Source organism: Mustela erminea, chromosome 7 (assembly GCF_009829155.1).
Source record: "Mustela erminea isolate mMusErm1 chromosome 7, mMusErm1.Pri, whole genome shotgun sequence".
Lineage (NCBI taxonomy): Eukaryota > Metazoa > Chordata > Mammalia > Carnivora > Mustelidae > Mustela > Mustela erminea.
In genome coordinates, this window is record NC_045620.1 from 22997124 (window position 1) to 23022618 (window position 25495).

Here is a 25495-nt window from a genome sequence, read left to right on the forward strand (position 1 = left end):
TTGTTTTTAAGTTCCCTCTCAACTCTGCTTGTGTGTTCCATGAATACTTATTAGATGATTCGAAGTCTTAGGGAAGTGGAGCTAAAAAAGACAGAGAGGTTCGGTGCCTGTCCTTGTGGGTCTTACATTCAGCGTAGACCACAGGTGTTTGGCGGACAGGACAAGGTGGTCGCTTGGCTCGGTGGGGAAGGAGGTCACAATGTGTGTTTTGTGATGAGTGCTCTGGTATAAGTAGTGGCACGTAGGACCACCCTGAGAGCTCGGGATTCCTCCTGTGGGGAGGATACAGGCCCTTCTCTGCCCTTGCACCTTCCATCCCAGGGCCAGTCGTAGTCCTCTCTGGAGGTGAACCGATGCCTAGGGAGGGAGGAGATGAGGGGCTGGGAGGTGAGGTGTGAGGGTTGGGGAGCCCTGGGGGCCGAGGGGATAGAGACGTGCTGGGGCCTCAGTTCCTCCTCCTCCTTCCCCGTCCCAGGCAGAGAAGTCCGTGCACGACTGGCCACAGGACCCGTCCTCTGGGCGGAACATGAAGCACTTATGGCAGATTTTTGTCCTGTGGGTCTTCTGGGTGGTTCCCTTGTGGCTGATGGCCCCCTGCCTGGATCTCAGACCTGAATCAGCCCCCCCCCAGGAGAAACTGATGGTCTTGGTACCACGGCATTGCAACCTCCCCTGGCTCCAACTCAGGACAAGTGGCTGCCAATCTGAGATGCTAAACTCCTCCCTCTGGCACCACGGAGCTGGAGAACGGACAGGGTTTGCTGCCCGCTATGAGAAGACTGTGGAGTACCTGAAGAGGACGACAGAGTCTCTGACCCCTAACACTGTACTCTGGTATTTGGGCAGTGGGCAACCTTGAGCCTAATCCCACCCCTTGTCCTTTCAAGGCCTAGCCCATGTCCCACTTTCCCACCCAAGCCCTCGCCCTGGCTTAGCGCACCTCTCATCTTCACGGCCTTGACCTCTGGCCCCAGCATGGGGTCTCACCCACTACCAGGTGATACCCTGGTCCCAGCCCCCAATCTCCCTTCTGCTGTTCCCAGGGCATGAACTCAGAAAATGGACTTGGCAAAATGTGGGAGAAGCTGTTCAAGGTGATTGGCCCTCAGTGAGCCATTTCCATCTCTACTGTGGGACTTGTGCTTTGGTGGGGAACCCCAAGACCCTACAGGCTTCTGGCCTCAGCCACAACATCAACCGGTACCCCACAGCCTTTGGGTGGGTGCTGGAGAGAGGGCAGGGCATGGGAAGTTCAGGGGTATCCTCAGAGTGCTGGCAGTTCCTGCTCTCCTCCCCAGGATGAACCAGGGTCATGCCCAGGGCTTCGAGATGGCGCGGAACCAAACCTCAGGATGCTTCGTCTACCCTGGGAATGCCAGCATCCAGGGCTCCTGGAGATAGCTGGTGCTGCTGCTGAAGCTTTCTGGTCTGGTGTGGACTTCAGATGATCCGAGTGAGGAGGTGATAGTCTGGGAACCCAAACGTTCTTAGTACGGGGGTCAGGGGAGGTCACTGCAGTGGAGGACAGAGGGGTTCCAGGGAGACCCTCTGCTGGCTTTTTTTTTTTTTTAAGATTTTATTTATTTATTTGACAGAGAGAGAGAGATCACAAGTAGGCAGAGAGGCAGGCAGAGAGAGGAGGAAGCAGGCTCCCCGCTAAGCAGAGAGCCCGATGCAGGGCTCAATCCCAGGACCCTGGGATCATGATCTGAGCCAAAGGCAGAGGCTTTAACCCACTGAGCCACCCAGGCGCCCTGACCCTCTGCTGACTTATTAAGGGCACCTGCAGAACCTTCCCAGGTCTCAGACTGCTGAAATTCCCCTATCACCCAGTTCTCTTAGATTCTGGAAGGTGGTCCAGTTCCCTAGTGGAATGGAAGGCAACCAAGACCAGGTAAGGGGAGTAAGACAGGGCTGTGGGCTGCGCGCCAAGGGGCCTGAAGGCCCCTCTCTCTTCTTCCCCACCCCCTGGTGATCAGCCCCACTTCCTCAGGTATAACCAGGGCAACTGGCTGGGTGATTAGGGTCAGTATGCATTCCTGGTACTCATGACTCTGCTCTATCCTTGCACACCTGCAACCAGGTTAGGAAAGATTCTGGTCTATTTCTCACACAAGCAGAGAGTCTAAAAATTCTTTCAAGACCCTACATCATCTGACCCCCTCTCCCACCTTCCTCTCTCCCAGGCTCCCACATGGGGCTTCTTGGTGTTCCCCAAACCCCAGCTGCCTCCTGCCTTCTCACACACTGCTGCCTCTGCCGGCAATGTCCTTCTCGTGTCTCCCTGGGGAGTCCTCTCTCTTCCTCCAATGTGAGGAGGACCTGCTGGTTGATGCCCTCTTTGCTCGGCTCTGGGGTCACACTGTGTGTTCAGAAGGCGAGCTCTGCTCTCCCATCTCTAAGAGGAAGCCTATCACACTAGATGTTCAATGAGTGCTGAAGCATCACTGGCAGACATGGGGGCAGGACAGGATCCAGCCTGTGACCCTGGGGCTCTCTTCTGTCTTATCCTATTTCCCAGGTGTTCTTATTTGGTTTTGGGACAGACCAGCTCCTGAGGTGGTCCCATTATTGGGATGATAAATATTGGTTTGAGAGTAACATGCACAGTTTCAAAGAAGAGAAGAAGGTCATCCTCACGCTGCAGGGTGAGGGGAAGGTTGCTATCTACAGCTGACATGTTTTCCATCCTGCTTAGTCTCCGGAGGCCCTAGGAGGGGGGACCATGGAATGTCAGAAAGGGGACCCCATATATAGATCACTCTGCTGCTAAATAAAACTATAGCTTATTTCTCTCATTGGAGTCCTGGTGATATTAAAGGGCTACATCCTATTTCATATTCTTTTTTTTTTAATTTTAAAGATTTTATTTATTTATTGGACAGAGAGATCACAAGTAGGCAGAGAGAGAAGAGGAAGCAGGCTCCCCGCCAGGCTGAGAGCCCGATGCGGGGCTCTATCCCATGATCCTGAGATCATGAGATCATGATCTGGGCCGAAGGCAGAGGCTCACTGCCACCCAGGTGCCCCCTATTTCAGATTCTTAACAGCATACACATCACACATATCACCAAACCATATGTATGTATATATCTCACAAGGAATATCTATCTATCTATGTATCTATCTATCTATCTATCTACCTATCTCTCACCAATAAATTTAATCAAATGAAAAGAGGAAACAAGTGAACCCTAAAGTTGAGAACAAATCAAATGGATCTAACCATATTTAACTTGATAACAGAAGCACCAGAGAAAAGAATTATTTTGAGTTCCTTTGGAACTCAGTACACTGTGTATCCTTTGCAGGATATATTCTGTGGACAAAAAGGGCTACAAAGACATTTTAAACATCACTTAGTAGATTTTTTATAATATTGGTATTATTTTTGAAACTATACGATGAGTATCATGGAATAAGGTAAATAAATAATTATAGCAATATTATTAGGAATAATAAGTATAAAGTCAGACCGGTAGAGAGTAAAAACCCTGTGACATTACATTCAAATTGGAAATATCATTATAAACTCAATTTTTAAGTTAGTTTTTATTGTGGCGAAATATACACAACATGTATCATTTTGACCATTTTAAAGCATGCAATGCAGGGCCATTAAGCACATGCTGTTGTGCAGCCAACCCCGCTGTGAACTCAAGATTTTCTTTTCTTTTTTTTTTTAAGATTTTATTTATTTATTTGACAGAGATCACAAGTAGGCAGAGAGGGAAGCAGAGAGAGAGAGAGAGAGAGGAGGATGCAGACTCCCTGCTAAGCAGAGAGCCCGGCTCAGGGCTTGATCCCTGGGATCACGACCTGAGCTGAAGGCAGAGGCTTTAACCACTGAGCCACCCAAGCGCCCTGACTCACAATTTTCCGAATACATTTTCTGCTCTGCCATCTGAACAGTCTAAAAGCCTGAACATAGCGGTAGCAAGGATTAATCCCAGAACCCAGATTCTGTTTTCTAAACACTTCTTTCCCACAAAGATTCCAAGTCTGGACAGAAAAGTTATAAAGAAAACCCAGACCTCAACGTTGGGAAGATTTGAACATCAAAAGTAGCACTTATGGTGGAATCACAGGGAATATAAAAAAGATCCATAAAGAGACTCAGAAATAAAACCAGTTCGTTGGGAGGAACTGTTACATCAACTGGGGAGGGGGAAGCATTTATCCTGCTTTCCTTGTAGAAACAGTGGTTCAAGGTAACCAGACAGCCTTGGCCAACAAGGGTGTGCAGTTGCTGGGTCTGTAAATGAATAGCCAGTACATTCTACCTCCCTGTCTGCCCAACAAGCACACACACACACAGACGCACACACGCACGCACACACACACTAACAAAATGCCTATGTCCCTCATGAGACCAGGTGCACATGTACCCGCTCCCCAGGGCTCTGCGGTGACTGGCTGTTTTGCTTGGAGCCAGAGTCCAAAAATCCCCAAAGGCGTGAGCAGCACAGCTGCCCATCGTCTGTTATTCCGGGTACTGGACCCAACATGACGCATATAAACCTATTTGGAGGAATAACATTACCCACTACAGAAATAGTCTTTAAGAATCAGCTGCTTCTGGAGAGAGGTTGGAGAAGAACTAGATGGGAAATAGCTACCTTCTTTTCTACTGAATTTTGTAACCAGGGGATGCACTGGCTTCATTTTAAATAAGTGAAACAAAAATCTGCAGTGGGGGGAAGTTTGGGTGGAGAGAAATGTACTTAGAACCACATCATGGTTAGATCACTGTAGGTTCTTTTCTTAAGAGGGGCCAGGAGGCTCTTCCTCTCCCCGTCCTGCCTTAAGCCCAGAACCCCTGCACTGGCAATAGAGGCCCCCGTCTCAGAGAGAGGGGATACAACAGTCTGGCCTGCTGTATTCCTGTCCCCATTATCCTTGATTTCCAACCCCTCCCTTGTCGGCCAGACCCTGGGCTGAATGCCAAGAGGAAGGCGATCATTCCCCAGGCCTCCAGGCAGGAACTCACAATGTGGCCTGTGTGGCGGCGGTCCCTGATACTGGGCTGCCATGAAGAACCCCATGGGGCACCAAACCCATCTCCTCTAGGAAGGGCACAGGATACACCAAATGTTGCCTCTTCCCCGCTCCTTTCAGCCTCCATCAGCGCACCCTGTAGAGCTTAAGGGACTGTGAGGGAGGCCGCCGGCACAGGGGGGCGCCGGTGAGGTCCTGACCACAGCTTCCTACTTCTCCCAGCGTCTGGTGTCTGAGTCAGCCCGCCTCTTGGCCCAGGGCATGGGACTGTAATGAAGCCTTCGTGGTGGATGTTAGGCTTGTGGGCTGCCTTGATGTTCACCTGTGGCTGATGCTTCTGCTCTTCTCCGGAAGGTCTGACTTGAGCAGGCTGGCTGGTAGAGCTCCAAGGGCCTGCCATCATTCTTGGGACGAACAGGCACACCTCTGGACCCCATAATCCCAGTGTATCCGTCCAGTCAGCTTGGAAACACTCTGAAAGGGCTCTTCAGTGGTTTCTTCCACTATGATGTTCTGTGGCACTTTGTCTGGCTTTTATCGAGTGGCCAGCGAGTCTCTTCTGGACATCCGGGTCATTCTGTGACTGTCTGTCTACGCCCAGGCGCCTCTTCCCTGGGGAAGAGCTCCTCTTTTCAGGGCTCACTGTGCAGCTTCATGACACACAGGTGTGATGAGTATTTGCCAAGTGAATGAAGAGCTGGATCCAGGGCAGGGGCAGCAGTCAGCCCATTTTCTCCACAAGGTTTCTATGTCTGGAGTTGGGCAGACGAGAGGTGGGCCCTTATACAGAGAAGGGAGTTGGGTCTACTCCAGGCACTAGCAGAAGGCAAGGGAAGCAGCCTGCTAGAATGTGAGGCTATTCTTGGCCAGGAGCAAGCCTTAGATTCTTGGAGCTGCCTGGCAGGGCCGAATACTCAGCTCTAGGAGAGATTATGACAGGAAACCAAGAGAGGAGTGACGTATGGATCACCAGACACTGGATAAAGCCCTCCCTGATTCCCTCACCTGGACAACAAGCAATAGTTAAGGAAGCACCAAATTTGAAAACAAGTTCTCCACTCCCTGCCCACCTCTACACATAGGGCCATGTGCTGAGATCAGAGAGTAGCCACTCTCAGAGGGGCACAGCACTAGCAGAGAAATGCACACTCCTCGGACCCCTGACCCATTCACCTTTTTACCTCCAAGCCCTCCCACTTGTGTGAGGCTTTGGGCCTCACAAAGGCATACAAAGAGCTGATAACATTGGTTAGCAAAGGACTAAGAAGAAAGGTCATGATGTCCACACTGACAGGCCACCAATATAAACGAACTAGGTGACACCCCATGAGCACAGCCCTCCCTTCTCCAGAGGAGCCTCCGTTCTCGGCCTTGCCTCCATGGGGGTCTAGGCAAACCCGGGTCCCAGCAGAGTAGACGGAGCAAATTCCAGGGCGCCAAGTGAGACTCTGTGGTCTTCATGCTCCCTTGCCTACTTTCTAAGCGTGGGGAGAGGAGCTCAGCCTGTGCTGCCTTCCCACTGTGCTGGAGGGTCACACAGGGGATGTGCCCCGCCCCTCCTGCCCCCTGCCTCCCTGCCACCAGCCCTGCTCTTCAGGGCTAGTGTCTGCACAGAGCTCAGCTGTTCCCTTCCCCTGGCCTGGGGAGCGAGCAGGTGGTCAGTGGATCAGGGGGTGGGGCTGGGGAGGACATAGCACTTGAAGGTATCATCTGTCCAAAGACCAATTAATTAAACAATCAGTTGGCTGAAAGGGACCTGTCTCACAGGCGGAGAGGAGGCCTGCATGCAAAGTCTTAGCCTGGGAGTTGCCTTGATGCTTTTGTGGGTGAAGGATCCCCACCTCCACGGTACTTCTGGAAAGTTCTCCTGCTGGCCCCAGAGCTGCAGAGGCTCTGAGGTTGCTCACCACGGCGCCACATCTGCACAGCCTGTTTTCAGGGGCGGGCTGTCTGCCTGGTCTGACCAACACTTCCAGATGGGCTCCAAAGCTCCTCATGGAGCTAGAGACCTCCATCTCCGGAGTTCCCGGGCTCTGGGCTGTATCCCCTCCCGGACTCCTTTTCCACTCCAATGGGGTCCAGCCTCCTCTGTGTGAGAACATGGGCGTCAAGTGGTAAGTGGTCTGTGCTCTTCTCCACAGGCACTGATGCTGGGAGACCCAACCTAGGTCCAGCAGGTCAATGAGGAACTATTTCAGCTGATCCCCGATCCCCAGGTCACAGCAAAACCCTGAGACCTGCCCACACCTGTCCCCTGCTAAACAGTGCAGGACTCAGGGGATCTGCAGTCTTTGTGCCATGGGACATCCACCGTTGAGCAGCACATTGGGTCTCAGAGGGGGCGGGAGGGTGAAGGTGGTGAGCAGTGCTGGCCTGTGAACCCCAGTGCCCTCCTGACTTCCTGTCTCTGCAGAATGAACCAGGCCCCATTTTTAGGTTCAGGGAACAAGGGTAACCAAAAGAGCCTACCTGCACATAAAGTACTGGAGAGGGCCTGGGAGCTGGCAAGAATTCCCACTCCCTGTGGAAGCTTCCAGATGTAGCGTGGACTGCATGGTCTTGAGCACTGGTGGATAAGGGCACCTCTTACCAGGTGGTGTGACTGGTGGAGGCCCCAGGCCTGGAGCAGACACCCCTTGGCTTTTTTCTTTTTTTAAAGACTTTATTTTTTGGCAGACAGAGATCACAAGTAGGCAGAGAGGCAGGCAGAGAGAGGAGGAGGCAGGCTCCCCGCAGAGCCCGATGCAGGGCTTGATTCCAGAACCCTGGGATCATGACTTGAGCCGAAGGCAGAGCCTTTAACCCACTGAGCCACCCAGGCACCCCACCCCTTGGCTTTTTGGTGTAAATGTCGATCTTGCTGTCACTCGGCCGCCTGTGACTACACTCCCTGCCCCCTCGCTAACATATAGCCAGTTTTTCCTTCCCTACCTCATGCCAGGCAGCTTTTTTGCCTTCAAGCTGCTGCTAGTCCCAAGTAGGGAAGCAGATGAATGAGTCAAGGTAACTAGGTTGTGCTCTGGTGATCCTTGTTCTAATACACAGTATGGAGACTCGTTGAGAGTGGGGTGCCGCACCCCCCCAGACCTAGGCACTCCCTGGAACAGGAACGTGGCCCAGCCTCTGGCTCAACTCTTGTCCCTTTCCACTCTCAGGGCTTTCTGGCCTGTACCAGCCTCTAGCAAAACAGACGAGGAGGAGGTTGGAGGAAGAAGTTTTGTGAAAGGAGACCCTCGCACTCAGCTCTGACCTTTCCCCTTAGGGATCTGGTGACCAACTTCACCATCCTCAAGTACATCCACGAGACCTAGCTGGTCGGGAACATAACCCAACCACCGATTCGAGAAGGAAAGGAAGCGCTGACCCGATGCCCTTCGAGAAGGAAAGGAAGTGCTGGCCCGATGCCCTTAGGTAAGGCTGGGTCCTGTCTGGAAGGTCCACACTCTAAGCTAGAGAACTAGAGGGAAGAGACTGGAAAGGAAGGTTCCAAGAGAAGTCCTGTTTGTCTTTGAGAACTCCTGGCACAGAAAAGGCCAGGTGAGGATTCTGAGTCACAGGGAGCCTGAGCAGAGGTTGCATCCAGGGTCCAGAATCTTTGGGGCCTCAGGTATAGTTCGGCGGGGGGAGGGGAAGGGTTCTAAACTGTGACTTTTTACTAAGCATCTGTTGCGGAGTCCCGTACCATGAATTTTTAGAACAAAGCTTCAGCAGTAGTAAGCCCCCCTCCCCCATCCGCTCTGTGTGATGTGAGGGGATACAAGGGGACTGAGCCCTGAGTAAGTAGGTTTGGGGTAGTGGGGTGCTGCTCTCAAACCCCCCATTCTTGACTAGGCCTTAGCTCCATCCTCAGGCTTAGAAAAAGGAATTCCAGACGACAACTGAAGGGCCAGAAGGCGGCCAAGCCCAGCTTCTCTAAAGAAAACTGTTCTCTTAGGCTTCGAAGAAGTTGCCAATGGTAAGTGTTAGCCAGTGAATGGGGTTCAGTCCAGGGTGCCTCCACCAGGGTCAGTCCATAAGTGACAAATTCTGCTATCGTCCAGACTCTTTACTGGTTTGACACGTGACTGGACTATGGGGGACCAGAGTTGGTCCCAGGTGGTATGCCCAGGAAGGGAGGCCGGGGCATTCACCCAGAGCAGAAGGGGAATGAGACCAGATGGAATGTCTGAACTCAAGAGACCGACTAGCCAAAGGTCAACTCAGTGTTTCTGAAGCCCTAGAACTTAAGTCAAGAACATATTATAGTTCCTCATCCTCCCTGAGTTCAAATCTAGATTCTAAGCCCCTCTATCATCCCCTTCCCTCCCCACCCACCCTCGGCCCCAGCACGCTCCGCCATAGGCCCACGGATCTCACCAGCAGGCCTAGCAACCCCGCCTGACGGCTCCATCCTTCAACGGCCAGCTCAAGCCTTCCTTCCTTGGTCACCGGAATTTCTATGCACTTCTGGTCAGCACACAGAGCTGTGACTCATCCATGAGTGTTCTCGCCAACTGGACTCAAGCCCCCTGTGGACAGGGGCTTTGTCTTGCTGAGTCTGCCGTAAGCCTTCTCTGTCAGAATGCAGGCAGACAACGAACTCACGCCCTCACGCCGCCTGACAGGAATCTGTGGCAAATTCTTCCTTCACAAATGCCCCGCTGTGCTGCGGCCACCCAGTGACAAAGTGGAGACAGTGGCAGAGAACAAACACAGAGACGCGGGGTTTATTGTTGGTGGGGAGGTGCTGAGACAACACAATTGAGACAAGAGGCATCGGATGCTCCTGTAGGTGACTCTGTGGGCTATGGGCAGCTGTGAATTGCCTCGCTCCCATGGGAGCCAGGGTCTGCTCCCAGCCTTGTGGGTTTCTTCCCTCCTCCTGGGCCATGACAGCCAGCTGTCCATCCATGTAGTCCCAGGCTGGCCTGGATTCTGCCCCGGCTGTGGCTGCTACCTGGAGATGGCTTGGGTAGTGCTGGGACTGGGGCACAGCGGGACTGGTCCTGGGGACGTCAGACTTTGAGTCAGGGACTCGTCCAGCTTGCGGGTCTCGGCTTCCAGGACGGTGGCCTCAGGGGCCTGGGCCACGGCCAGCAGAGAGTGGGAGAGGCTGTGGTGCAGGCCCGCTAGCTCACGGCTGGTCTGCACTGAGCGAGCAATGTAGTCCTGCTTCTGCTTCCGCTCCAAGGCCAGCTGGGCTCGCAGCAGGGCCACCTGGGTCAGTGCAGGTGGGGGGAGGGGACCAAGAGGGAAAGAGTAATTAAGGGCCTCGAAGCGGCCCCAAGTCCTCCTGCTCTGCTCCTGGGAGAGAGCATTTGAATCAACTACCGCACGCCGATCTCAGGATCAGGCTCTAGGGTGTCTGGGACAAGGGCCCTTGGGAGTCCTGGGAAATCCAGGGCTCCTCAACCCTGGCCATGTAGGAGACTCAGATAGGGACCTTACAAACAACAGCAATGACAAAACTACTCATCCATTTTATTGAGGGATCATTTGCATGTAATAAAATGCCGGGATTTTAAGAACATGTTGTGATGAGTTTGATCACACATGTGTGCGTGCGTAACCGCTATCCTGATCGAGATACAGAGTATTTTATCGTCACTGCAGTACGCTCTACTCTGGAGACTCTTGATAAATACTCTGACTTAATTAGAGGGCGCTGAGGCCTGGGCGTCAGCGTTTTTTCAAAGCTTCCCAGGTGGTTCTCAGGTGCAGCCAGGGCTGGGAATCCCTTGTTTCTCCAATGAGTACACAGCACCAGGAGGTGGTTATGGGGAGCTCAGGGCAGCGCCAGGACCAAGGTGAGGCAGAGAGACCCCTGGGTTGTGGAATTTAAGGAGGGACTCCAGGTCGCCAGTGAGCATCTCCTTAAATTCTCACCTGGGTGTCTCCCTTGCCTCACCCTAGTGTGGGCCCCATCTTGGGAATGCTTTGTGTGAATTCCAACTAATAGCTCAGTCTAGTCGTATGGTCAGGCTCTGCTGGTAGTGACTATTAGTTCCTGAAACAGGCTCAGAAATAAAAATTCCACGGTTCTTACTACTCTGGGGCCTTGAGAGACAGGGTGAGCCTTCAGGTAAGGCCTGGGAGGCAAGAAGGCACTTGATCCTGGCTTTCTGGGGCGAGGCAGCTGGAGCTGCGCTCTGAGGTGTGGATCTTGGTGCTGGTGCCAGGCTACTCTGCCTGGTGTGTTGGCAACAGCACGGGTGCATGTGAGGGCAGAGGAGGCCGGGTTCCTTGTTGTTTGCTTTCCTCTGTCCTCCTAGAATCTTCTGTCTGCCCCTCAGCCCTCTTTCTTCTCCTGTTCCTTCATAGCTAGGAACCTGGTGGTCTGGGGTCTGGAGCATGCTTTCTTCCCTCCTTCTACCCTAAGCAGATGGGAGGTTGAGTTGGGACTGGGCTCTTCTTGCCTCCCACACAGACTGAGGTTCTCTGAGGGAGGAACTATTTCCTGTCTCCCTGCTGGAGGGGCACAAAGGGTCAGGCACACAGCAGACACTCATGCTTTATTGCCTAATGGCAAAGGAGGGAAAGGGGGGCTTAGAAAGCTGATCCTTCCAGAACATACCTCTTTCTGCAGTTCGGCCACGTGCTTGGCATCTGAGGAGCCCTTCTGTCCTCCTCTTCCATCCTACGGAAGACAAATACCATTCTTACTGGAATAGGCCTTCCTGCTCTAGGGGTTCTGAAATAGGCATCTTTAGCCAGCTCATCTCAATCCTGGGGGCCGAGGCAAGAGCTATGTGACAGAACCCAGACTGGACTCCACGGGGCACCATGACCATTGGGCAAGGAAGCCTGGGAGGGCCCAAGCCAGCCTAGTGGATGACGCCCCACAGAGGCCTGATGTTGAACATCCAAAAGGCCTGGGTGGCACTGGCTTCTTGAAGTCAGTCACCTTTTTTTTTTTTTCCCTCTTTTTATTTTTTTATCTATTTGACAGAGAGAGAGAGATCACAAGTAGGCAGAGAGGCAGGCAGAGAGAGAGAGAGGAGGAAGCAGGCTCCCTGCCGAGCAGAGAACCCGATGTGGGACTCGATCCCAGGACCCTGAGACCATGACCTGAGCCGAAGGCAGCGGCTTAACCCACTGAGCCACCCAGGCGCCCAGTCACCTTTTAATTTACAGAAGTATAACATGCATTTGCCTTGTGGCAGCCCTGGGCTGTGAGCTAGGGGTGCAGAAAGGAAGTAAGATGAGGTGCCTGCCCTTGGGAAGCTTTCATAAAGGAAGGGGGATGGAGAGCTCGGAGACACTCAGCTAGCAGCAGTCTCTCCCCGACAGGCCACAGCACCGTTCATGGATAGCATAACTCAGCTAGAAGAGTCCTGGTATGGGGAGTCTTCCCCCAGTTCCTTACCCCAAAAGGGAGTCTAATTCCTGGAAATCCCACGGACTCTAACCTCGCAAATTCAGTCCTGTAAGGGAGGAGCTCCGAGAGGCCCACGAAGCTGCTCTAAGGCTCATGGGCATGTCAGGGTCTGGCAAGTACCACCTGACACCCACTCGCCCGGGATTCTGACCAGAAACCTGATGAGCCCCGCTCCTAGACGAGCCCGAGGCCCTGGTCTGCAAGCAGGGAGGTTACACATCAGGGAAGGCTTTTTGAGCTCCTGAGAAGGTCGGGCTGCGAGCCGTGACTCCATCCCCACCCACTGAAGATGGGCCTCCTTCCTGAGTCAGGGACAGACTGAGCTGTGCAGAAGCCAGCCTGGAGGGGCTCCCCCGAGCAGCTCCCGTGGCCATGTCCCCCTGCAAACCTGCTGTGTGGGGGACGAAGCTGTGGCTTCCCTGACCTCCGAGACGCCCGTCCTCGATGCGCGCATGGAGTCCCTCTTCAGCTTCCTGCGCTCTCGCTCCACCTGCCGAGATGCAGGTGGGAAGTCAGGGCTCGGCTTGGCTCTGGGGCCGGAACAGAACTGCCGCCCTCAAGAGGAGGCTGGCGTGCGTGTGGCTGCGGGTGTAGGGGTGAGCAGGGGACAGCAACCTCGAGAAGGGGTGAGGAGGGCGCAGGCCAGGGCAGCCCTGAGAGCAGAGAGGTGCTGCTGGGGCAGAAGAGGTAGGGCCCGCCTCTCAGGCCTTCTGACCGGGCTTAGCAAATGCTTTCTGTAGTATTTTGGGCTCTGCAGGCCGTTAGATCTCTGGCCCAACTATTTGACTCCACTATGCCGGTGTTCCCATGAACACTACTTTTCAGCAAGAGGCAGCAGGCTGGATATGACCCCTGGTCTGACCGCTCTGCTCCGGGGGCTCCATGAGAAGCGGAGATACCCGTGTGCTGAGCCCCAGATAAGGACACTGAGGACACGAGAAAGGACTCACCTGCTCCAAGGCGGCCCGCAGCTGGATGTTGTGATGCTGCAGCCTGCTCCGGTCAATCTCTAGCTGTGCCACTGCTCGCTGAAGGTGTTCCAGCCTCTGTCCCCAGAGCTGCTTCTCCTCTGTCCCAAGACCAGGCTCAGCCTCTCCCCCTGGCACCTGCGGGACAGCCCGGGGACTCTCACCTGGCCAGCCCCTTAGACCAATGGGGGAACAGACAGAGGGCAAACGGACCAGTGTGGCAGGTCTGAGCTTCAGGGACCCAATTTCCAAAGGAGGGGAACAAGCCCCTGGAAAGGAGCTTCCTCCTGGCCATCGGTTCCCACCAGGCCCCCAGCTCACCTCTTTCAGCTGTGCACCTACCTCTTCTCTGGGTCCCCGTTCCGCTCTGCTGGTTGAGCCGGGGCTCAGGAGCCGCTCCTTCTCCAGAGCTTGCCTGGTGAGCTCCAACTCATCCTGGGTTATTGAGGTGTGGAGCAAATCGCACCATAGCAACCTCCTACCCAGCCCCACGCTACCTTCCATCCTCATCAAAACCACAGAATTCTCTCATCAGGTTATAATCTTATTGTTCCTGGAGCCTCTGAGCTATTCTAGGGCAGAATTTTTATTTACAGATGGACAAAGCAAAGCAGTAGAGAGGGGTTTGTTGGAAGTTACATGGTGGGCTAGGACTAAAACCTGGCTTGTTTGAGATCTTGCATAAATTAAGCAGCAACCTGGAGCACTGAGGTGTTGTAGAAAGAGCATGGAGGGTGCCTGGGTGGCTCAAGGGGTTAAAGCCTCTGTCTTCTGCTCAGGTCAGGATCCCAGGACCCTGGGACTGAGCCCCACATCTGGCTCTCTGCTCAGCAGGGAGCCTGCTTCTTCCTCTCTCTCTGCCTGCTTCTCTGCCTACTTGTGATCTCTAATTGTGAAATAAATAAAAGATCATGGACTCTGGAGACACACAGAGCAGGGTATTCTGTTGCTACTTACTGGCTATATGACCTGGGTCAAGATATGAGCTCTCTCCAAAACCCAATTTCCTCATTTGTAAAATGACCGCATGCTCCATGAAGCACAGATCAGGCTTCTGGGGTTCAATCCCTCCTGATAAGTGGGGGCCTCAGGCTAGATATTTTCTAGGCACCGTATGTCTCACAGGGGGAGTTCGGCAAACAGGCTGCGTTCTAGAGTCAGACTCCCTAGATCTAGTTCTGCCACTGACTGGCCATATGACCTTGGACAAGTTACTTGGCCTCTCTGAACTATAAACGAGAGATAATTCCAGCTTCTCAGGGTTGTTGTGGAGGGAAGCAAGAGCAACAGTGCATGGCATGGAAAATGCTTAAAAGAAGAAATGATGGCAGTTAGATGAAAAGCTGTATCTGAAAAATGTTCTTGAGTGTTCGGGGGGCGGGTGCCAGTGCAGGGGGACACTGACCAGAGCTATAATACTGCTCAGCAATCCTCCCGCCCAGCAACGGACCTTACTTGTTCTGTGACTATAGAGATAGGAGCCTAGAGATAGGAAAAGAATTCTACTTATCGAATGCTTATCTCTGTTCATACTCAAGATGGCCCTACAGGGCTGGTATTGGTATTCCCCCAAAAGTCAGAGAAGTGAAGGCACTTATCTGGGGTCACACAGCCCATAAACTGTAGGATGGGATTGCAAACCCAGGAACTTGACTCCAAAGTTCACACTTGGATCCCCTTCTTGGCATATTGCCCCCAGACGGGAAGCCCCTGCAGCGCTGTGTCTGAGAGGATGGGAGGGGTTCTCTGGGGCTCAGCCCTGGTCAAGGCCCAAGATGTGGGGTCAATTTCCTGGAAAAAATGGGCTGGGTTGTTCTTGGCAAGAGAGACAATGCCTCTCTATGGCCAACGGTCAACCTTGCTTTCCTGACTGTCTGCTTTGTTGCAGGCCTTGTGGCCAGTGCTGGGGCAGCAAAGGGGACTAAGGCATGGCCCCTGACCTTGAAGTTGAATGCCACACCCTAAAGTCCACTTCCCTTCTCATTTGATATTCCACCTAGAAGAGTTCACTTATCCTTAACTGCTGAGGACCCCAAGTCTATCCTTAGCCTCACCCTTCAACTTCAGATCACTTCACAGACCCGCTTCCTGGACCTCACCCCTACAGGTCCCACAGGCACCTCATTCCGCTTCCATTCCACAGCATTCCTGAAACCTGCCTTTGAGCAGAAACCTGGGGGGTCGGTTTCCTTCTTCCCTTTCTTTATTCCCCTGTTTCTTAGCCAGTCAGCTGCCAGAAGTCCTGTGAGCTTCTAGGCTACCCACCCCCCCGCCGAGTCACCGTCCACCCTTCCTGTCTTCGGTCATCATTTGTCCCAGGACTTCGAGGACCACCTCCTTGTCGGGTCTCCCCAGATCTACTGTGACACTGGATGTGTCACCCTCCCCCACTGCCCCAAACACTTCGTCCAGATCCCACTGGTCACCCAGGTCCTCGACATGACTCCGAAGCCTTGAATGATGGGGCCCTCGCTGCCTTGTCTTCTGTGGTCAACTGCCCCTCTGCGTCCCATTCAGCCTGAGGTCTTGTACGGCTGCTCCATGTTCTCCTTCCTCTTTCCTCTTCCCCAGAAAGCTCCTCCCCACCCTGTGCTTGGCTAATTCCTTACTGGTTCCTTCAGATTTAATCTTAAACTCTGCTTTGACTGGGAAGCCTTCTAGGATTTACCACTAGGAGAGGCCAGCTGGGTGCCCTCTTTGTGCTCAAGAGCACGCCGAACTTCCCTACCGAGGCTCTGACTTGAACTAGACACTGCATTCCAAGTGCTTATCCGCTAGACCATAAGCTCTATGGAACTGTGGGCGTCTCTCCATATCCTCCCAGATGAGCACAATACCCTGGATTCCATCTCTCTCCGCCCTCTTGCACCCTGAGGTGTCACAAGCCCGGGGTGGCCGGGACCCTCTGAGCACAGCCAGACATCAGCCTCTGCCCCCCAGCCGTTACCACCCACGGAGTGACTCACCTGCAGCTTCTGCTGCTCCGAGTCCCGCTCCAGAACAGAGGCCTGCAGGAACATGGCTACGTCCTGCAGGCTGCTGACGCTCGCCTTGCTCTGGGCCAGGGACAGCGCCAAGTCCTGGGCCTTCTCTCTCCACTCTATCTCCCGGGCCTCCGTCTGCCTCAGCGCTGCCTGCAGTCGCTCCAGCTCCTGCTGCAGCCGCGGCCCGGCAGCGCCAAGCTTTGTAAAGGGCTCCTCCGCCGGGGAGGCTACGTGGCTGTGGGCTGAGTCCTCCAGATTCTTCCTTTGCTGGGCCTCCCTCAGCCCCACGATCTCCTTTTCCTTTTGGGCTAGAGTCAGCTGCAACTCCCTTAGGCTTTCACGGAGGCCCCGCACCTCTTCCTCTTCTCTCTCCCGCTCCGGACCCTGGTTCCCTGGGAGGGCATCTTCTCGGGCCCTCTGGGCCACAGACTGCTCTAGCAGCTGCCCCTGCCTCTTCTGATAGCTCAGCTCCTCATCCTTCTGGGCCAGTGCCCGCTGGAGCTGCTGCATGGCCTCCTGGTGCCGGAGATCCCGGTCCTGGATCTCACCTTCCCGCCTCCGCAGGGCCTCCTCCAGCTGCCGGGCCTGTGCCTGGCAGGAGTCCAGGGCGGCCTGCAAGGTGGCCGTGCTGGCCTCCAGGCTGCGGCTCAGTTCTGCCTGCCCCAGCAGCCGCTGCTCCTTCTCCTGCAGGGCGGCCTGAGCCTTGCTCAGGGCCTCCTGCAGAGCCTCGGCCTGCTCCCGGGCTGTCTCCTCCCGCTGCTTGGAGGACCGGCTGGCTGCCTGCAGAGCCTCCAGCTCCTGGTCCCGGTCCTTGAGTGTGGCCTCTGCCCGCAGCAGGCGGTCCCGCAGGCCCGTGACCTCTGTCTCGTGCTCCTGGGCCCGCTCGGCACACTGTTGCCGGAGGGCCAGCAGAGCCTCCTCCTGCTCCCGAGACTCGGCCCTGAGGTCAGCCAACACCTCCTCCAGGGCCTGCCCGCGCTGTCCCTCCACGGCCAGCTCCTCCTGGAGCCTTCGCACATGCTCCCTGTGCTCCTCGAGCTCTCCCTGGCGCTCCTGCAGCTGCACACGGGCCCGTTCCACGGTGCCCTGCAGCGCGCTCGCCTGCTCCTTCGCCGTCTCTTCCTGCGCCCGCGCCTGCTGCTGCTGGTGCCGCAGGGCCTCGAGCTCCTGGTCCCTCTGCGCCAGGGCTCTCTGCGCCTCCTCCAGGTGAGCCTGCAGGGCCTGCTCTTTGAGCTCCCCCCGTTCCCGGGCCTCCTGCAGATGCCGCTGCAGGACCACTAGCTCCTGCTCTCGCTGGCTCAGGAGCAGGCTGGTCTCCCCCACCTTCCTGTGCAGGCCCTGGAGCTGCTGCTCCAGCTGATCCTTGTGCTCCCTCAGCTCATGCAGGCGCTCCTGCTGGCATTCCACTTCCTTCTCCTTATCACGCAGGATCAGCTTCAGGTGCTCGAGGCTCCCGCGCTGGGCTTTACTCGGGCTCTTCCCTTCCTCCGCCTGCTCCTGCGTGGGCGGCCTCTGGGAGGCCAGCTCCCGGCCTCTCTCCCTCAACGACAGCTTGATCTGGCCCAGGTCCTCCTCCAGCATCTTGGTCTGCAGCGTCCTCTGGTCTTCTAGGGCCCGAATCCTCTCCCTCTGGAGCAGCACATCCTGGTCCCGCCTCTCCAGGTCCCGAGCCAGACGCTCTTTCTGCCTCTGTAGCTCCTCGATCTGCTCTCGCTGGCACTTCAGCTCCTGGTCCTTGTCCTGGAGCTCTCTTGCCAGAAGGGTGCCGTGGCTCTCCAGTTCGTCGATCTGGCTGCTCTGGGCCTGCAGCTCCTGGCTCCTCTCCTCCAGGTCCAGTGTCAGGTGGGTGAGGGCCACCCTCTGCATCTCCCTCTGGCCCTCCAGCTCCTCGATGGCCTTTTGCTGGCACTCCATTTGGTGATGGTTTTCCTCCAGTTCCAGGGCGAGGCACTCCAGAGTGACCAGCTGTTTCTTCAGATCCTGAATCTGTTCTTTCTGGGACTCTATCACTTGGGCCTTCTTCTCAAGTTCAAGAAGCTGATGCTCCAAGATGCTCCTCTGGGTCTCTCGAGCCTTCTCGAGCTCTTTGATTTGCTCCCTCTGCATGGCCAGCTTCTGCTCCCGCTCCTGGACGGCCAGGGGCAGGTGCTCTAAGACAGACCTGCACTTCTCCAGCTCCTGGATCTGCTCGTGTTGCACGCCCACCTCCTGGCTCCTCTTCTCCAGGTCCAGAGACAGGGCGTCCAAAGCAACCTTCTGCATCTCCCGTTGTTTCTCCAGCTCCTGGATGCTTCCCCGCAGCGCCTCCACCTCCCCTTCTTTTTCGGAGAGGGCCTGGGTCAGGATAGCTAAATTTTCCTGCAGAGCCTTCCACTCTGCCACTGTCAGCTCGCCCTGCTCCTGCAGAGCCTGGGCTCGCTCACGCTCGGTCTCTGCTTCCTCGCTCTTGAGTTTCAGGGCCGAGCGAGTGGTTCTCAGGTCCTCCTCCAGAGCCCCGACAGCACTGGCCTGAGCCCTGGCTTCTGCCACAGACGCCTGCAGACGGTCCACCTGGGCCATCAGGTTCTCCTTGGCTGCCTGCAGGAGCTCTCGCTCCTTCTGGAAAAGAAGATGAAAAACCACCTTAGGGTACATTTCCCAGATACCATCTGCCCAGCGTAGGCCCTTCGTCTCCTTTCCCTGCAGCCTTAGCACCAGCAAAGGTGGGGGGACAAAGAGAACTGGTGCCTTCCACTGAAGCTGATCTAGTAAAATATTGTCCTTACGGAATTCCAGGGCTCTGCTAGGCCCAGAGGAGAGAGCCTGAAACAAATGAGCCATCCCAGACTCTGGTCCTTCAGGGCAGGGGACAAATATTTCAGCCTCCTTTCAGGAAAACTGACCAGGGCCTTCCTAATGGACCTCAAGGAGCCAGCCAGGGAAACTGAGCCCCTTGCTCAAGGACGCTGGGCACTACACGTGGCTGGGGCCTGACCACAGGCCCAGGTGGGTTTGGAGCTTCAGCCTGGCCCCCAAGGACTCCTCCGGAAGAAAGTCCCTGCCCCAGACCAGGCCCACCTCACCTGGGCCTCCCGTCCCTGCAGCTCTGCTTGCCGCAGACGACTCTGCAGAGACGTCACGGTTTCCTGCAGTTCCGTCAGCTCGGATTCCAGCAACTTCTGCTTTCCTTCCCACTGGCATTTCTCTTTGGGAATAGGGGAGGTGGTAGAGCGAGGCCCAGGGTGAAGGAAGAGAGGGACATAGAGGCACATGGAGGGGGAGGAACAGAATCAAAGGGGAAGAAGGGGAGGAAGGAGAGAATCATGTCCAGTCTCACAGCCACGTCACCCATCAGCCAGCTGTTCGGGGTTTGTCTGGGCCCCTGCGGCTCCCACACTCGCATCCGTAGCTGCCGCCTGGTGCCGGCACTTGCCTGACTCTCCTCCCAACACTACCTCATCCTCACCACGTAGTGATCTCCAGCCCTGGATTCCAGATCCAAAGGTAGGGGCGACCAAAGATGCTGGAGGTCCTTTCTAGTCTCTAATTCTAGGGTTTGCAGAGGTTCCCAGAGACCACTGTCACTCTACAGGTTGCCCCCCATTTCTGCAAGACCCACCAGCTCTGTGTGTGTGGCTCTCAGGGAGCCCTTTGGGATACTTTCAAGACCTCACCCCCCTCCCCAAGTTGTCCTCTTCTCTTCTACCACGGAGCCCTGGCCCCCTCCTTTCTTTTCCAAGTAGTCACCACCCACGCCCTTGGCCGTGCCAGGGGGCGGGGGGCATTCTCCCCAGGTCCCCCGAACTTTGGTGTCTCCTGAACAAGCCCATAATCCCTCTGCTGTCAAAGGTGAGTAATTTTGACGGCACAGCTGGAGAGAACAAAAACAAGTAACACAGATAAATGACAAAAGTCACAGAATTTTATAACATTCACACAGTCCTGGCCCTAGGTTGCCTGTTTTTTAATCTGCAGGCAGAGAAAGTGGAAGCCCAGCCAGGAACTTCTCTCAATTCACCTACTCTGTCCCCCTGAATTCCTCAAAAGCCAAGCAAAGCATAAAAACTGTTCACAGGGGTCATCACCCCTTTGGAGAAGTTTCTAGGTAGCTTCTCACAGTTGGGAGCGAGCAGCAAAGAGTGGCTACCGCTTCTGGGCTTCCAGCCTCTCCTCTCCCTCCAAATCTCCCCACTTGCCTTGAGCTTCTTACCTTCCTGGTTCTGGGAGAGCAGTCTCTGCAAATCCTGTAATTCTGTGCAGACCTGACTTTTCTCCGCCTCTGCATCAGCAAGACGCTGTTCCAGCTTCAGAGCCTGCTCCCTGAGGTCATCCTGGGAAAGGAAGGGCAAGGCTAGACTCCAACCTCCTCATGCCCCACCAAGCTATCCCACACCGGGACCCAAGTACCAGCCCCCCTTCCTCTCAGCCTCTGTGGGATCTGCCCCCTCAGATCTGCTCCCAGATCACTCCCTGGAGCCGTGAAAGGCTCTGCTGCAATGGCCTGGAGCCTAGAATCCCTGTCTAAGCCCTGTGCGCCTTCACCCGGGGTCGCCTGTCCTCTGTCCAAACTCTTACTTCAAAGCTCAGCTCTAAGGTCCCTTCTTCCTTCCCTGTGACCCTCCCCAAGCAGGAATGAACTGTCCCTTCCTCCTGTCATTATCATTTGCATCTGTAACTGATCGGGTTAATTCTATCAGTTCTGCTTATTTTAGAAGGCAGTTTCCTTCCTCAGCCTTCTCGAGGGTGGAGATCTGGTATTTCTCCTTTCCGAGCCCTCAGCTCACACTGGCTGGCACAGAGGTGGCATTAAATTTTTACTGAATGATAGGTTCACTGAGAGGTGGAATTTATGGGACATTTAGTTTAGCCTTAGGCCTGGAATGTTCCTGTAAATGGCAGCCTCAAATCTCAGCAGTCCGTTTGTCGGGTTGTTCTTGGAGGTATCGGCACCAAGAACAAGTAATTCACAGCTGAGAGGAAAACCAGGCAAAACAATACTCCTCGTCTGTGTAGGCTTCTCTAGGTCAGAGCCTCTCACGTCCCTCACTCGCTCGATCCTCACAACCCTGAGGTGCGCATCATTTGCCCCCGCTGACTAGTAAAACCCTGGCCCAGGAAACCAAATGCTGTGCTCATGCCTGCCCCGTGAGGAAAGGCTAGGGATGGAATTCATCCCAAACTGGGAATAAAACAGCTCAAACTGCTTCATGAGTCCTCTTCCGGGGAGTGAAGAGTTCAAGGAAGGAGAACAGGGCATCGTACCCGGGCCTGCTGAGTCTTCCACAGGTCTTGGTGAAGCTTCTGGAGGGCAGATGCCACTGCCTCAGCTGACAAGGCTGCCAGGAGGGGCCCTTTCTCACGGAGGAGCCTAGCTCCATTCTGGTCTGAAAAAATGAGGAAACAGCTCCTCACTTGGCTGCCCTATAAAAGGAAACAGCCAAACCTCCCCAGATAGTCTTGGCCTTCCCACAGATCCGTCCTCTCCCCAAAGAACCCCTCCTGAGCAGATCATTCCTCAGGCACTTTCTGCATTCCTATGTGCCAGGAGCTGTGGCGGGCACTAGATAATGCTAGCTGTCACTTGTTAGGCATTTATTAAATGCCAGGAACTGTGTGACCTCTTTGACTTATGTACTCTCAGAAACTCCTTAGAAAAATCCTGAGAGAGGGGGCACCTGGGTGATGTAGTTGGTTAAATGTTCCACTCTTGATTTCAGCTCAGGGCATGATCTCAGGGTCGAGAGATTGAGCCCCAAGGCAGGCTCTGTGCTCAGAGGGGAGTCTGCTTAAGATCCTCTCTCCCTCTCTCTCTGCCCTTCCACTGCTTGCGCATGCGTGCTCTCTCTTTCTCTCTAAGAAACAAAAAATCGAGCTCAGGGAGGACTGAATTAATTCCAGAGTCTGTGACCTTAACCTTGCTGTGATATTGCCTAAGGAACTGGGGGCCCCTGCCTTCTCCCTCCAGGGAGCCAGGGGTGGCTTTGGCCCAAAGGACCGAGTCCTTGCGTGGCCGTCTTACCTGCCTCAGGGCCCCAAAGGGAAGCAGAGTCTCCCCCGCCACGCAGCTCAGGCCTGCCATCACAGGTGAAGCCCAAGGCCTGCTGTAGAACAGAGCAGAGGCTGGCCAGCTGGGCCTGGGCCTGGTGCCCGGGCTGCTGCTCTGCCGCCAGCGCCGCCAGCCGGGTCTCTGCGCCGCGCAGGCGGAGCTGGACTTGGGCAGCCTTGGCTTCCAGGGCGTGCAGCGAGGCTCGCAGCTGCTGCTCTGTCATCTGAGCTGCCTCCAGGTCCTCCAGCAGTTGCGCTTCCTGAGCCAGAAAGTCCGCCTCCTTCTCCCTCGCCTCCTGCTTCAGGAATTCCACCTGCCGGGAAGGCAATGTTGTCACTCTGAGCAGGGAGTGGATACCTTGACCGACCCCCCCTGGCCTCACCCTGATCAAGCCCTGGGCTCACCTTCATTGGGGCCAGGAGGCTGAGCTCTCCAATGGGCAAGGAGGGCTCTGGAAGGAGTGTTACTCTCCATCCAACCGACCTGCCCGCCTACTGACTCCTGTCACATGTACCTAGGCGATGCAAATGGGCTGTGGCCCTAGTTCCCCTGGCAGCCACACCAGCCCCCTGCTTCAATCAGAACTCGGCCTAAACCCTGACACTGAGCTACATGAAAACGGTCACAATAATAATGGCTCCCATTTACAGAATGTCTGCTGTGTTCTGACACTTCATACATTCCCCTAATGGCTAAGAATAATCATCCTTGTCTTACGGATGAAGAAACCGACGCTCACGCAACCTGTAAGCTAGACTGCTGGGAGCCAAAGCCAGCACTGATGACCCGACCCGGTCCTTCTCCACCCTAGTCTCCCTTCCAGTTCTGACCATCTCCCTCTTCCTCTCCTGGTTCCCGCTTTCCCCTGTGCCCAAGGTCTGGGGTCTTGGTGTGAGCAGATGGAGTCCTGAAGTTTTCTTGGTGCTGCCTATCTGATCTGTTCTGTTGCTGTGTCTCGCCAAGCTGACCAGGCACACTTAGATGTGGCCACACTCGACCCAGGCCCATGGGAGCCCTGCCCCTTTGGGCACCATGTTCTGGGCTGTCAGAACTCTCCCTGGAGCTTCCTCAGCTCTGCGTCAGGTTAGCTCCCACCCCGCCCAGTCCTGACGTGCCCCTCCTGCCAGGGCTGCTACAGTCCCAGCACATCCTGTAATACGGAACAAGAGAACGTTCCTCTTCATGGGAGGGTCCTAAGCAACTGGCTTCTCCACTCCAGGAGCAGGCCTCTGCCGAGGAACGGGGCCCACGAGCGGTGCGGTTGAGTACCTGGGCGCTGAGCTCTCTCCCCTCTCCCCGGGCCTCCTGCACGTCCTGGCGCAGGGAGTTCAGCTCTTGCTGGTGAACAGACTCAGCTTCTTGGAGAATAAGGAGCTTCTGTTCCTTTTCCATCAGCGACTGAGTCAGGCTGCAGAGAGGCCAGAGGACTAAGGTCATTCTCTCAGGGAATGAAGAACTACCTTCTCATCTGACTGTGCTAAACATGGCACTAACCCTTCAGAGAGAAACAGTAAGAGCACAATGGCAGCATAACAACAGAAGCCAGCATTTACTGAGCACCGACTGAGTGCTCCTAGGTACTTCTGGCATGTGGTACCTCCTTTCAGCTTCAGCTTCTTCTCTGGCAGATTCCAGAAATATCTATGCAGCAGCTCAAATTCACTGTATCCAGTTCTTCCCATCCTTCTGCACACCCCTCCCCCCGGCCCTGCTCCCTAGCTCAGCGAACGGCACCTTTATCTACCTGGTGGTCCAACTTGGCAGCCTTGACCACATCAGAGTTCTCCCTTTATCCTACCTATGTTCAATCAGTGATGACATATAATGGACTCCAACTCCCTCAACGTCCCTTGAGCTCTTCCCTGCTCCCCTTCCCCACTCCCCCTACCCTGATGCAGCCTTAGTATCTCTCAGGCAGACAACTGCACCTGTCTCCTAACATGTCTGGCTGCCTGTGGTTGCCTCAACAAGAGGGACTGTCATGCTTCAAGCTCCTACATCACTGAGAAGACACGCCATGCTTCACCCGGATGGCCCTAACTCATCCCCAAGGTTTCTTGCCATTACTACCTCTTCTGATACACCCTGAGCTGGATCGTGCCAATTTCCCTGCTTAAAATCCTCCAGGGGTCTCCTACTAAACCTAAAATAAATTACACACTCCTGGCCATGGCTCACAAATCCCCAGTGACACAGCCTTGCCCAGATCCTGCACCTGGGTCTTATTCACCAGGCTCTGGTCACACAGTGCTTCTGGTGTCCCCAAATACTTCACGTTCTGAGCCGTCTCTGGGCCCTGAGATTTCTCTTCCTACCACAGAGCTCTCTCTCACCCCTTTGCCTGGCTTGTTCCAGTGTCTCCGCAGTGATCAGTTTAAATGCAACTTCCCTAAGGAAAGCCTTCCCTGAAATCTTATCTGAAGTACATCCCTGGGGCACCTGGGTGGCTCAGTGGGTTAAAGCCTCTGCCTTCGGCTCAGGTCATGATCCCAGGATCTTGGGATTGAGCCTCGCGTCGGGCTCTCTGCTCTGCTGGGAGCCTGCTTCCTCCTCTCTCTCTCTGCCTGCCTCTCTGCCTACTTGTGATCTCTGTCAAATAAATAAAATCTAAAAAAAAAAAAAAAAGTCCTTCCCAACGCCCCCCCATTTTGACTTCAGCATCCTGTTTCTTCCCTCCATGCCATGTAACCTAACCTGCACCGATTTCTCTGGGGGATCACTTAATTAACATCTTTCCCACAAAACGGTAAATTCTGCTGAGGCAGGGGGCCATCCCCAGCCCCTGGCACAGTACCTGGTGCCCAACATGTACAGGCTGGGGCTAGAGACATGAGCAGCTGGGTCCGCTGAGGGAAGGGCTGAGGGAAGAGCTGTCCACCTTTCAGTGACCACAGCAGCTAGACAGACAAAGCCTACTCCGTGGCCTGTTGAACCTACCTGGCTTTCTCCCTCTCCAGCTCCTTCTGCATTCGGCTATACTCCTGGGCCTCCCTCAGCTTCTCCTGAACCTCCTGCTCTGCCAGCCTCCTAGAGTCATCCCTGGAAAGCAGCTGAGACTTCAAGTCCTCCACCTGGAAAGATACCACGTGATGACCAAGGGCAGGGGGCCCTCGCGGGGGTGCTTCTCACCAGGACTCCAGGTCCTCTGAGGTCACAGCCACTG

The 25495-nt window shown here is 54.9% G+C and overlaps 2 protein-coding genes across 20 annotated transcripts in view; one reads left to right on the top strand and one right to left on the bottom strand.

Moving 5' to 3' along the window:
- The first annotated feature begins 311 nt into the window (after positions 1–311).
- C7H20orf173 (chromosome 7 C20orf173 homolog) lies at positions 312–2791 on the top strand. Its single transcript, XM_032353738.1, is given in 7 exon segments — positions 312–387; positions 476–840; positions 1043–1101; positions 1104–1200; positions 1269–1461; positions 1843–1894; positions 2187–2791. Coding segments are annotated over 6 exon segments (756 nt in total). The 5' UTR covers positions 312–372; the 3' UTR covers positions 1870–1894; positions 2187–2791.
- Positions 2792–9677: 6886 nt separating this feature from the next.
- The window catches only part of CEP250 (centrosomal protein 250), a 48745-nt gene continuing 32927 nt past the window's right edge, over positions 9678–25495 (bottom strand). For 13 of the 19 annotated variants that reach the window (XM_032350843.1, XM_032350840.1, XM_032350839.1 and 10 more), the window contains 11 exons: positions 25270–25403; positions 23602–23740; positions 22306–22645; positions 21549–21670; positions 20497–20617; positions 19370–19491; positions 16290–18905; positions 13306–13758; positions 12744–12845; positions 11552–11614; positions 9678–10194 (listed from right to left, as the gene is read on the bottom strand). In XM_032350843.1, the coding sequence (XP_032206734.1) occupies positions 9931–10194; positions 11552–11614; positions 12744–12845; positions 13306–13758; positions 16290–18905; positions 19370–19491; positions 20497–20617; positions 21549–21670; positions 22306–22645; positions 23602–23740; positions 25270–25403 (4476 nt within the window). In that variant the 3' untranslated portion in view covers positions 9678–9930. Of the gene's footprint in view, positions 10195–11551; positions 11615–12743; positions 12846–13305; positions 13759–14165; positions 15115–16289; positions 18906–19369; positions 19492–20496; positions 20618–21548; positions 21671–22305; positions 22646–23601; positions 23741–25269; positions 25404–25495 lie in introns of those variants that run through there. The other 6 variants (XM_032350850.1, XM_032350847.1, XM_032350851.1 and 3 more) reach the window with 6 other exon arrangements.